We start from the raw sequence: 12,458 nt of genomic DNA on the forward strand, positions 1-12,458 counted from the left end.
TCGCTTCGTCCCTCGATCACAGCTAGATAAATATCAAATCATTCTGAACAACCAAGAAATCAATCTGACTGAGAGAACAAAACTGCAGGCCTGCAAGAAGTGGCTGAGGTAGGATGTAGGTAGGCCCTGACAGTCTTGACTCCAAAGCACTGCCACACGTCCCTGACTCTCAAACAGGTAGTAATTGTCTTAGGGAGAATATTGGTTAGACTAAAAGCTAGAGAGGTCAAAGGTAATCAGAGATCTAACCAGAGAGGCACCAGGCCCAGAGGTTCTGTGAATTGTCATACTTGTAAAAGCTTGAACTTTTATATTATGTGAACTGTTGCAGAGCAGAAAAAATAAAACCTTCAGGTTCACTTTAAAGGCTCACACAATTACTAGATCTGGACACAAGTTGCAGAAAAACCTGTAGTCTCGTCTCGTCTCATTAAATAAAATGATAGCAAACCAAATAAAGCATTATATTAAGAGAATATACCAGAGGACCTTTTTACCCCCAGGAATATAAGGGTGGTTTAATATTAGGAATTTGTTAGTGTGTTATTTGAGTCAGGGGGTAAATATTTTTATAGCTAAAAAAAGGTCATTAAACAAAATTCAGCATTTAGTTTTTAATGAAACTCTTAAACTAGAACTAAAAAGAAACTTTATTAGTTTGAGAAAAACTATCAGGAGAAACAGAAACACATTAAGTTAAAAAACATACCACTGGATTACTTTACCTTAAGTTCAGGAATAAGATAAGTATGCCCACACTTGCCTCTGGTATTTAGTATTGTTTTGAAAGGCTTAACCAGTGGGATTAAAAAAGGTACAGAGGTTAGGAATAAGTCAGTTATTATTCACAGATGTTAGGATTGCCCACCCAGAAAATACAAACCACAAACTAAAAACTGTATTAGAATTACAATAGAATATCATTATTTGGATATCTGAATATTAAAAATATTCAAACTATGAGTTCTAATTTTTTTTAAATGATACTCTTTTTTTTTTAAAGATTTTTATTTTAGAGCACACAAGAGAGAATGTGAGCAGGGAGTGGGGCAGAGGAGCAGAGCGGGAAGGAGAGGGAGGAGGGGAAAGAATCTCAAGCACACTCCATGTTGAGCACAGAGCCTGACTTGGGGCTCTGTCTCACGACCCTGAGACTGTGACCTGAGCCGAAATCAAGAGTCGGACGCTTAACCAACTGAGCCACCCAGGTGCCCCTTAAGTGATACTGTCATAAAAGCATGCCACAGTATAGGTAAAGGGCAAAATACTGATTGTGCAGAATGATATGAGCATCCTGCCAGTTGACGACTTGGTGGCCAAATCCCCACAAGTCAGTATGGAATGTAGTGTAATGATGATCTAAGTAACATGATAGTCACATTGGTAACAAATAAATTGTGATTTTTCTCTGCCTGTATGTAGTTTGGTGGACAGGAACTGTTTTAAAAACAGTGAATTCCAGCTTTACAAATACATATTTACATATACACATAGAAAAATATGTGTCCCGTGTGTATTCTATTTATTTTAACATTTCTTTGTATACACTTCTTACTCATCTTTGTTCTGATTTTACATCTATAATTAAATTATGAAACTTCTTTTGCTAAAGTTTCCCTTGTCATCTCTTGGTTGAATGGAGTTCATTTTCTAATGGATTTTTCAAAGAGATCTCATAGATTACAAAATTTCTTGAGCACTTATATGTTTAAAATTGTTTTCCTATAGCCTTGATACTTGAAGGACAGCTAGGCTGGAGGGAAAGATCTTTGGTTCACACTTTCTTTTTTTGAGTTTCCTGAAAGTGCTGCTCTATAGATGTCTTGCTTTGTTGTTTTTAAGAAGTCTCGGATCAGTCTAGTTATTCTTTCCTTGTAAGTCATTTAATCTTTTTCCCTGGTGGTCCTAAGGATTCTTTGGACTTTTGTTAGTAGCTTTGTGGAAGTATGACGTTGAGTTGATTATTAAGAGTTAGCTTACTGGGGTGCCTGGGTGGCTCAGTCATTAAGCGTCTGCCCAGGGTCCTGGGATCGAGCCCCGCATCGGGCTCCCTGCTCAGCAGGGACCCTGCTTCTCCCTCTCCCACTCCCCCTGCTTGTGTTCCCCTTTTGCTGTGTATCTCTCTGTCAAATAAATAAAATCTTTAAAAAAAAAAAAAAGGTTACTGTGCTGCCGATGAGCTCTTTCAGTATTGTAGATTCAAGTCCTTTACACCCAGAAAGGTTTTTTTTTTTTTTTTTTTTGATAGTTATAAATACTAGTTCTGTTCCACTTTCTGTTTTGCCCCTTGGGACTCCAATTATATAAATTTTATTTCCTTCCTTGGTTGTTTTCCACATCAACTGCAGTCTGTCTCTGACTCATCTTCCTTTTTTTTTTTTTTTTTTTTTTTTTTTTTTGGTCTCTTCATTTTCTTGACTGTTTTTCTACTTTTTCTCCAGTGTCCTTTATAATGTTTTTAATCTACTTCTTTGGGTAATTTATAAGTCAGTCTACATTTCTCATGATTTTAGCTTTTTTCCTATTTCTTCCCCGAGTTTAATCAAGTTGTTTCATTTCTTTTAGTTTTTTGTCCATTATGAGCTCATATTTTGAAGATTTGATTCAGAGTGTTCTCTAGTAAACCCAAATGCTTGTTTGAAAATATTTAATTCAGTTTGGAGTGTTGCATTTCACTTTCCTTCTGTTTTGTCATTGGTTTTGGTAAGGATGAATTTTCTTTAGCTGAACATTTGGATTATTCTCATTTTCTGTTTTATTTTTGTAGCAGTCTTTAAAAAATAGATGGAAGTAGGCATCTGCATTTCTGTGGACAGAAGTGTCTTTTTTTTTTTTTTTTAAGATTTACCTATTTATTTTAGAGAGAGCGAGCACAAGCAGAAGGGGCAGGGAGAGGGTGGGAGAGAGCATATCAAGCAGACTGCGCTGAGCATGAAGCCCAACACGGGCTTGATCCCACGACTCTGAGACCACGGCCTGAGCTGAAACCAAGAGCTGGGCACCCAACCAGCTGCACCACCCAGGTGCCCTAGAAGTGTCCTATTTCTTAATCCACTCAATGGAATTTAAAAAAAAATAGAGTGTATCCAGAACATGACAGAATTGGGTCAAGACTTAAAAGTTCATTATGATTTTGGAATTAAGAAATTTACATTCTAGAATGGAATTAAAGTGGCTAGTTGAAGGATAAATATAAAACTATCAAATAATGGATAATATTATGTCCTTAAGTCATAAAAAAATGAAAAGGACAAAGATCAATAAATTATCTATTTTAAAATTCAAAACTTCTCTTTGGAAAAAAGACAGTATAAACTTAAAAAGCAAGCAACAGGGGTACCTGGATGGCTCAGTCAGTTAAGCATCTGACAAAATAGGCAAAGGGGAAAATAGGCAATTCATAAATGAAAATACAAGTAACCAGTAAACATAGGAAATTATCAGATCAGAAACAATGTTTTATAAAACAATGATAGATCATTACACTTACCAGATTAGAAATTGTAAATATTATGTGTCAGCAAAAAATTAGAAACCATCTAAACGTTTACCAATTAGGGTAGCTAACTAAACTGTCAGAGAATCCTACTGTGGAGTAATATGCTGATAATCAAGAGAGAGGTAGTTTCAGGGGTGCCTGAGTGGCTCAGTCTCGGTTAAGCGCCAGCTCTTGATTTTGGCTCAGGTCATGATTTCAGGGTTGTGAGATTGAGCCTTGCGTAGGGCTCCACACTGACACTGGAGCCTGCTTAAGATTCTCTCTCTCCCGCTCCCTCTGCCCTACTCCTCTCCCCTCATTCACACATACTCCCGTTCTCTGTCTCTCTCCCTCTCCCCTCCCTCTCTCAGTCCACAAAGAAAAAAAGAGAAAAAGGTAGTTCTAGTTGTATCAGTACAAATGAGACACACTGTTGGGTGAGAAAAGGAAGTGAAAATGGTGTAGTGTTGTCCTAGTCCATTCAGGTTACCATACTCTGGGTAGCTTACAAACCAAAGAAATTTATTTTTCCTAGTTCTGGAGGTAGGGAAGTCCAAAATCAAGACAGCAGGTGAGAGCCTGCTTCCTGGTTCATAGACCACTGTCTTTCCCTGTGTCCTCACGTGGCGAAGGGACCCAGGATCTCTGGGGTTCCTTCTGTGAGGGCACTCATCCTATTTATGAGGGCTTTGCCCGTATGACTGGATCACCTCCCAAAGGCCCCACACCAAAATACCAGCACATTGAAGGTTAGGTTCCGACATGAATTTGGGGGACAGGGAAGACAAATAGTCTATAGGAAGTATGTAGTATAAATACAGCTTAATACCATTTGTGTTTTTAAAAAACATGCAGACAGTCCTCTGTATTTCAGTAGGTAAACATAGATAAATGTACTGAAAGAGTCTAGAACAATCAACTTTTCAGCCTTGCCTCTGGCAAGGGAATTCTAATATTTAATCTTTATAAAAAGAATGAACAAAAGAAGTGTTCAGAGGGAAATTTATAGCATTGTGAATGTGTATAGTAGAAAAGAAGATCTAAAATCACTTATCTAAGCTTCCATCTTAGGAAACTAGACAAAGAAGAGCAAATTAAATCCAAAATAAGTAGAAGAAAAAATGATAAAAATTATAGCAGAAGTCAGTGAAGTTGAAAACAGGAAATCAGTGGAGAAAATCAACAAAAACTGGTTCTTTGGTAATTTTATATGTCAGTTTTATCAACAAAATCGATGAGCCTCTAGTCAGGTTAACTGAAAGAAAGGAGTGTGGACACAGATTACTAGTACCAGAAATGAAAGAAAGGATACCGCTACAGATCCCAGGGACATTAAAAGGATAATCAAGGAATACTGTGAACAACTCTCTGCCTTCAGATACAATAACCTACAAGGAAATGGACCATTTCCTTGTAGGTTAGATACAATCTGCCAAAACTTACACCAGAAGTAGACAATTTGAATAGGCCTATATCAGTTAAAGAAATTGAATCAGTAGTTAATAACCCAGAAGACCTTGGGTTTGGCCATGGCTTTTTATATACAAACACCAAAAGAGAAGCTGGATTTCATTAAAATTCTAATTTTCTGCTGTGAGAAAGACACTGTCAAGAGAATGAAAAGACAAGTCACAGATTGTAGAAAATATTTGGAAAAGACATTTGATAAAGGACTGTTATCCAAAATACACAAGGAACTCTTAAACTCAACAGTAAGAAAACCAATGACCCAATTTAAAAATTGGCCAAAGTTCTTAATAGATACCACAGAAGATACATACATGGCAAACATATGACAAGATGCTTCACATCAGGGAAATACCAATTAAAGCAACAGTGAGATATCACTCCATACCTGTTAGAATGGCCAAAATCCAGAACATTGACACCACCAAATTTTGCCAAGGACGATGAGCAACAGGAGCTCTTGGGAATACAAAAAAGATACAAGAGAGTTTGGCGGTTTCTTACAAAACTAAACATACTCTTCCCATATGATCCAGCATTTGTGTTCCTTGGTATTTATCCAGAGGGGTTGAACACTTAAGTCCACACAGAAACCTGCAGACAGATGTTTATAGGGGAGTAGGTGGAGCACAAAGGATCCTTAGGGCACTGAAATTACTCTGTATAGTATTATAGTGGTGGATCCAAACCCACCGGGTGTACGAGAGTGAACCCTAATGTTAACTATGGACTTAGTGTGATAATGCACCAGAGAGAGTAGGTTCATCGCTTGTAACAAAGGTGTCACACTGTTAGGGGATGTTTATAATGGAGGTGGCTATGCATATATGGGGCAAAGATGGTATATGGGAAATCTCTGTCTTCCTCTCAACTTTGTTGTGACCTGCTCTAAAGAAAAAGTTTGTTGAAAAAATAGTGAAAGAAGGGTATATTGCATAAAGTTGATTTTGTAGAAAACATAGTTAAATGAGGGGGCAATGTCAAGAACAACAAAAACTAGGGGCGCCTGGGTGGCTCAGTTGAGCGACTGCCTTCGGCTCAGGTCATGATCCCGGAGTCCTGGGATCGAGTCCCGCATCGGGCTCCCAGCTCAGCGGGGAGCCTGCTTCTTCCTCTGACCCTCTCCCCTCTCATGCTGTTTCTCTCTCTCTCTCTCTCTCAAATAAATAAAATATATATAAAAAAAACTAAAACAGATAAAACTTACAAAAATATGCAAGTTTTTATGTAGAAAATTATGAAACTTAAAGCTCATAGGTGAAAGCCTGAATAACTAGAAGAAAGATTTCATGTTCCTGTAAAGAAAGATACTGCAAAGTTATTTCCTTAAAAATCATTAACAAACATATAATTTTAATCAAAGTCCTGATAGGACTTTTGGGAGATATTTATAAACTTTATTTGAAAGAGTAAATGTGCAAGAAGCAGAAAACAATTTTTAAAAAGAAGTAAGGATAATGCAGCAACCTTACCCTACCCGCTATCAAAATGCAGCAAAAGCTTATTTTAATCAAATGGTGGTAGTGGTGCAGTATTCTGACAGACACACCTGTGGCCCAGATGAGAGTATTCAGCATTAGCATGTTTTTTATGCTGCATTTTGTGAATTCTAAAACAGTTTTCAGTTTTAGCAGTTAGACAACAGGATTCATTTTACAGTTAATATAAACCATGATGACCAGCATTTTTTCCTTCCTTTGTATAAGATACATGATGGGACATCTTAAAATCTGTGACATCTTAGATTGAATGAAGTATTATGAAATCAAGTAGACACATACACCTCTGTATACTCACACTCACACATGAAATGAGACCCACCTCAGAAACCCCTCCCAACTTTTACAGTAGAGTCTTATTTGCAGCCATGATATTTGTCTTTCTTAGGCGCTTTCTGACTGACTGCTTTAACAACACAGTGCAAATGGATTGCATAGTGAAGTTATAAATATTGGAAAATATGCAGGATTTCATGAAATCTGTGAAAATGATGTTGGAGAAGTATTTAATTCATCCACAACCATTGGCATATAAGAATCTGGTTTTCTTTTTTAAGCTAAAATCCCTATCAAGACTTTCCTTCATAATTTATTATGAAATTTTGGTCTTTGTTTTAAATATATTCATTTAAAGTGGCCTATGTGTAATGTCAGTTATCCTCAGAAGCAGAAGTATTCTATTTATTGTACAGGTGGTATTTCAACACAAGAGCATAGTGGAGCGCCTGGGTGGTTAAGTGTCGGACTCTTGGTTTTGGCTCAGTTCGTGATCTCAGGGTCATGAGATCGAGCCCCACTTTGGGCTCTGTGCTCAGTGTGGAGTCTGCTTGAGATTCTCTCTCCTTCTCCTTTTGCCTCTCCCCCTGCTCATGCTCACGCGAGTGCTCTCTCACACTCTCTCTAAAATTAATCTTTAAAAGAAGATTTACTCAACAGAAGAGTATAGTATCAAAAAAGTGATGGGATAAAGATTCTCTTTGCTGGACAAGGTAATAACTTGGATTTCTGCCTGATGAACATAATTCAGATAGATGGAATTTCTGAACATGAAAAAAAAATTTTTTTTTCAGAAGAAAATATAGGAAAATAGTTTTTAGAAAGCCTAAAGTCTTAAAACATGTTCTCTCCATAGGAGTGATGTTGTCCCTGGGGGGCATAAATGGATTCATAGGAGATGAGAAATGTCTGAGCTGTTAGAATGTTTACAGCCCTCCAAAGGGCCACCGGGTACATCAACAGATCCACAGTATATTGGTGGTATTGAAGTTTCATGGGGAGAGAGGCAATTAGGAAAAAGATGTCTAACAAGACTCCTTAGTAGGGATGATAGTGAGAAACAGCCAATAAACCATGCCATAGAGGAAAGTGAGAGATTCTACAGTATACATATATTTTAAACTTCTTGACTATGAAGGACACTGTAAACCAAATTAAAAGATGGATGACACAGGATTTCAACACATTAAGGCTGTCTATGTTTGTCTCACACACCCTCCCCATGGGGGGAAAAAAAAGATAAAGCACTTCATCCTTAAAAAAAAAAAAGAAAGATGCTTTCTCTAAAAAATAATTTTTGTAAAAGAAGTGACAGATTGGGAGAAAAGAGTTTTCAACTTCTGTAATTGACAGAGGAGTATACCTTTAATGTATTGAAGTTCCCATAAATGGTTAACCGAGAAACAACTCAGTAGAAATAAGGGCAAAGGATGTGGAGTCAGGTTTGGTTTATTTACTACAGTGACTCCATTCCTCAGTTTGTTTGGTGTTTATTAGATGTGAATGACCATCTGTATTTCAAAAGGAATTACACATAACACTTTGTGGGGGCCCCTTCTGTTTTAGACGTTTAAACTCTCAGAGGTATGTCACCACAGAGTTGGGACAAGTAATGTGGCATGGAAAAATCCATTTAGTTTTTTTTCTTTGTTGTTTTATTATGCCTTTTCCTAATTTCCTGAATGTACGACGTTATTACTTTATCAGTTTCCCTTTTTAAGAATATGGGAGCGTGTTGTATTTATAGCCAAACCTAGATTTTTTTGTTCCAACAAGATGATTTTTGCTATTTTATGTGTGTTTATTTAAAACAAGTTCTAGAAATTCTCATGATGAAATATACAGGAATATTTTATCGAAGATACAAACCTTGTTTTATGTTAATGAGTGTGGAATATTAAATATCCTAAATAGTTTGCATGCACGTTAAACATGCTGAACTAAATATTAAAATTCTAAATATTAATGCTGTTTTGTCATTTTTAAAAGTTAATCAGAATTGTAGACATGTCTCCTAACTTCAGTTAAACATAGCTATTTGGTCTCTCTCTGCATAAATTTTTATTTTTGTTTATTTGTTTTCATCTGGCTTTTTATTAGCAATCCAGTGGGGAGAAGATGGCCGTCCATTTCATTTTCTCTTTTATACTGGCAAACAGTCGTATTATTCATTAATGCATGTAAGTATATTACATCGATGATTAATAATATGAACTGTAAGCTAAGTGACTGTACCAGAGATTTTGCTTGGCTTCAGGATTTACCTAGTATGTTTCATATTGAGCGAAACTAAGACCTCTAGAGGTAAGACAGTATGTCAAAAGACTGTATATATTATTAATTCATTTTTGCTAAAGGTTAATAAACAGAATTTGTATCAGGATGGTTTGGCCTTCAAATGCTGGTTCTTAACAAATTGAGATCGTTTTAGGAGGTAAGTGCTCCACTCAGTAATAATGCACGTATGTGCAGAAGGTGAGGCGCGAAACTGGAAAGGGGATGAGTATGTGCTGCTGCCAAGGGGCTGTAAGGCATTGACCACAGAGAGAGTCAAAATGTCGTCTGTACTTTCTGTTTATTCATATACAGTTTTTGCCTTTCAGAGTAAGCAAGTGCAGCATCAGGAGTCTAGAATTTGTGCCTCCAAAAGACCTAAGAAATGGTGTTATTACACTGTGACTTGCATCTGTGTTTGAGTGTACTGGGAACAGCTTTCTGTTGTTGGTTCAGAGCTGTGTTTGGTAGCGTGCAAATTTGGGGGTTCCCTAGGGTGCTATGAATAAAATGGCTAGATGCTAATACCCGGTTTTCGACAACAGGACCCGTGTTACCTTAAGAATGCGATGTCAAGTTTTATTTTCTTCACAGAATGATTTTTAAAAGTTGCAAAAACACTCACTGGGCTTCCGCATCCTCAGTCAGCTTTCAGGTTGCTTGAATCCCAGGCACACATTCACTCGGCTCTTTTAGAACTCTCTGGTGTTTATTTGTGCTCCACAGACCCAAAGGACAAAATCCCCACTTGTCAGGTACATTTATTTCTGGGGGAAAAAAAAGAAAACCTTCTTTTCGCTTTTTGTTGACCTTGGGCAAATGAGCTTCTTGCCCTGGCAGAAATGAAATGAATGATAAATGTAGAGTGTGTCTTTGCTGACTAATGGAGCTGCGGCTGGCGCTCCGCCGAGCTGCCCCCGCAGCCCGAGGCTGCCCGAGGACCCCTGCTGTTCATTTAAATAGGTATGTCAAATCTGCCTCCCAACGCCGCTGGTTTGATCTGTGGTAATATTTGTGAAGGTTCCATATGGACTTGAGCCCCCTGCAGTGCTAAGAAATAATGTACAACGCTTCATGGTGCAGACGCAAATTTTCTCTGAAAAGGGATGCAGTGCTGCGTTTTAGCTGTCGGAGGGGATGATGGAGCTGACGCGCTAGGCCTGTCAACTTGTTACACGGATGGGTTGCACGCAGCGAAGCTGTGGAAAATCTGTGCCTTTTAACTTTTCTACTTAATCACGGTTGTAGCATTGCCTTTAGACTGTATGCTACATTAATTCTCTTCCTGCCTTCTGCCTTTCATCCCGAGTTTCACGGAAAAAAGTAAAGCATGCAGGTCGTGTAGGGGAGCCTTACCAAACAGCTGTCAGCTGACACGCCATTTGCATTTGTTTGGGCTGAAACTGAGCAACCCAAGGGCAAGATGTTTTGTTGCATTCCATCAGAATGAAGAAATTATGCATTGTAGAGGGGCCTAACTTCGATTTGGGTTGGTTTCTGTGTTTTAGAAAGGTACTGCTCAAAAAACCGATCGGTTTCTCAGTGGATAAAATGCTACTGTACTCTGACTGAAAATGTCAAATTACGTCTGATTAATTAAGGTTTGTTTTTTTCTTTTTGAGTAATATAGTTTCTGTTATGTAGAGCAGAGTTCTTTGGGCTTTTCTGTTTTAGTGAAACTCCAGTAATTTAGGGCAGTTTATTTTGTTGGGTGTTCTGACTCCCCAAGCAGTGTGGGGCTTCGCATTTGTTGTATTTCTCATCGGAACAGTTTACACGTATGAATTACAGCTCTTTTGGGTTAACTTGAGCATTTTAATTCGGATAATTAATAAAACCTTGTATTTGCAAAACTTCTTTTTATGGAATCTTAAAGTAAATTTATGCGTGGAGAAAAGGACAAATGCTTTCCTAAATATATGCCAATCAGCGCCCTGTATGGCCAGTGTTATTAATTAACAGCTGTAGTCCTACCAGCCTCATTTCCTAGATCATGCAGATGAGCTTCCTCCTAGAGGCTCTCTGTTACTTTGTTACTTTGAAATGGTATGTGACTAAATATCCACTGGTCAGCTTACAGAAGTGGTTTTGTAGGGAAGTCAGGCATTGGGTAAAATGGAAAGGATAAAACTTGAAACTGCTTCATGTGTTTGCTTGCTTCTTTGTTCTGCCTTCTCTTGGCTGGGGGGGTGGGGTCTGCCTTCTCTTGGCAGGGGGAGTGGGGGGTGTCAGATGCTGTTCGTTCTGTAGGAGAGTGATCCCACTGCAGCAAGGAGTCAGCCCCCAAAGACTGTGGCAGGCCCTAAACACTTGGAAATGTATCTTTGTTCTTGCCATTTCTTTGATACAGTTTCTTACCATGTGACAGGGTAAAAAGGCCATAAGCCAAACTAGGTTTTTATCATTAGCCAACTGTAATTTTGTCAGGCATGGCAGTCGTGGGCCAAGCTTTTTAACAAAAAACCCCACAGATCTAGAGCATGTGTGCAGTTCTGCCCAGGAGACCTTTCTGACATCAATTAACCTTTTTATCTTCCGTAATAATGCCAATTCCTCTTTTTAGTATTTGGTCACTGTTTGTATAATAGACTTATATATTACCTCACAGCAACTAATACAACAGAGTCCCGATGTGGCTTACAGTTCAGGATAACATACAATGTTTTAGTGAACACTGTTTCCAATTGGCCTATCATCAGTCCATCTGGTCTTTGTGGAGAGGCAGGGAGGTTTTTGAGGGAAGATGAGGACAAGAAGAAAGAAGCAATTTATTGTTCCTGCCCAGAAGTGAAGTATGATAGGAAAGCGTAAAGTGGAGGAAATGTGCTGATCCGTGGTGGTCTCAGACTTTGTAAATGTGTTACTTTCCAAAGGTTGTTACCACCTTCCTTGGAACTCCCTTTTTCCTACGGATACGATAATATGTCCATGTCTTCAGGTTCCCGGGAAAGTCAATAAAAACCCACTGATTTTACACTGTAGTGAATATGGTGTGCATATGTAATGTAAAAAATATAGGACAGTTTAAACAAGTAATGTCTTAAACAATAAAAAGTAGTTTAAGTAAGAAGAAATAAGAGACTTAAGGAGTTTCTCAAAGGATCGTTGAGTACTGAAAAGGGAGCTCCACGCTTGATGGCACTGGCTCATCTGTCTTTTCTCACCCAAAATGGATGGCTTTCCATTTCCTTAATAGCCATGTGACGAGGAGAACTTGTATACTTTTCAGACATGATTTAGAGTTTCAGTTTAGGGTTTCAGGAGCAGAAGGAACAAACAGGGAGAAAAAGAGAAGTTTCCTGAAACAACTGAGCCAAAGTATGAAGGAAAGGGAAGAATTTTTAAAGAGGATATATGTGTGCGTGCAGAAAAGAAAATCCTGTGCCATGGTACAACTGAGCTGTGAATAGCCTTGCTCTAGATGAGGAGAAAACCCAGTGTGCACAGTCAGGAGACAGGCCGGA

At 38.2% G+C, this 12,458-nt stretch overlaps 1 protein-coding gene across 2 annotated transcripts in view; it reads left to right on the forward strand.

Moving 5' to 3' along the window:
• MRPS9 (mitochondrial ribosomal protein S9) overlaps window positions 1–12,458 on the forward strand; it is a 61,677-nt gene that overhangs the window by 33,245 nt on the left and 15,974 nt on the right. For both annotated transcript variants that reach the window (XM_028103990.2, XM_088026604.1), the window contains exon 5: window positions 8,821–8,900. In XM_028103990.2, coding sequence (XP_027959791.2) covers window positions 8,821–8,900 — 80 coding nt within the window. The remainder of the gene's footprint in view (window positions 1–8,820; window positions 8,901–12,458) is intronic.

This window comes from Eumetopias jubatus, unplaced genomic scaffold, assembly GCF_037043125.1.
Source record: "Eumetopias jubatus isolate StellerSeaLion01/CBP00866 unplaced genomic scaffold, mEumJub1_p1.0 scaffold_9, whole genome shotgun sequence".
Classification (NCBI taxonomy): Eukaryota; Metazoa; Chordata; class Mammalia; order Carnivora; family Otariidae; genus Eumetopias; species Eumetopias jubatus.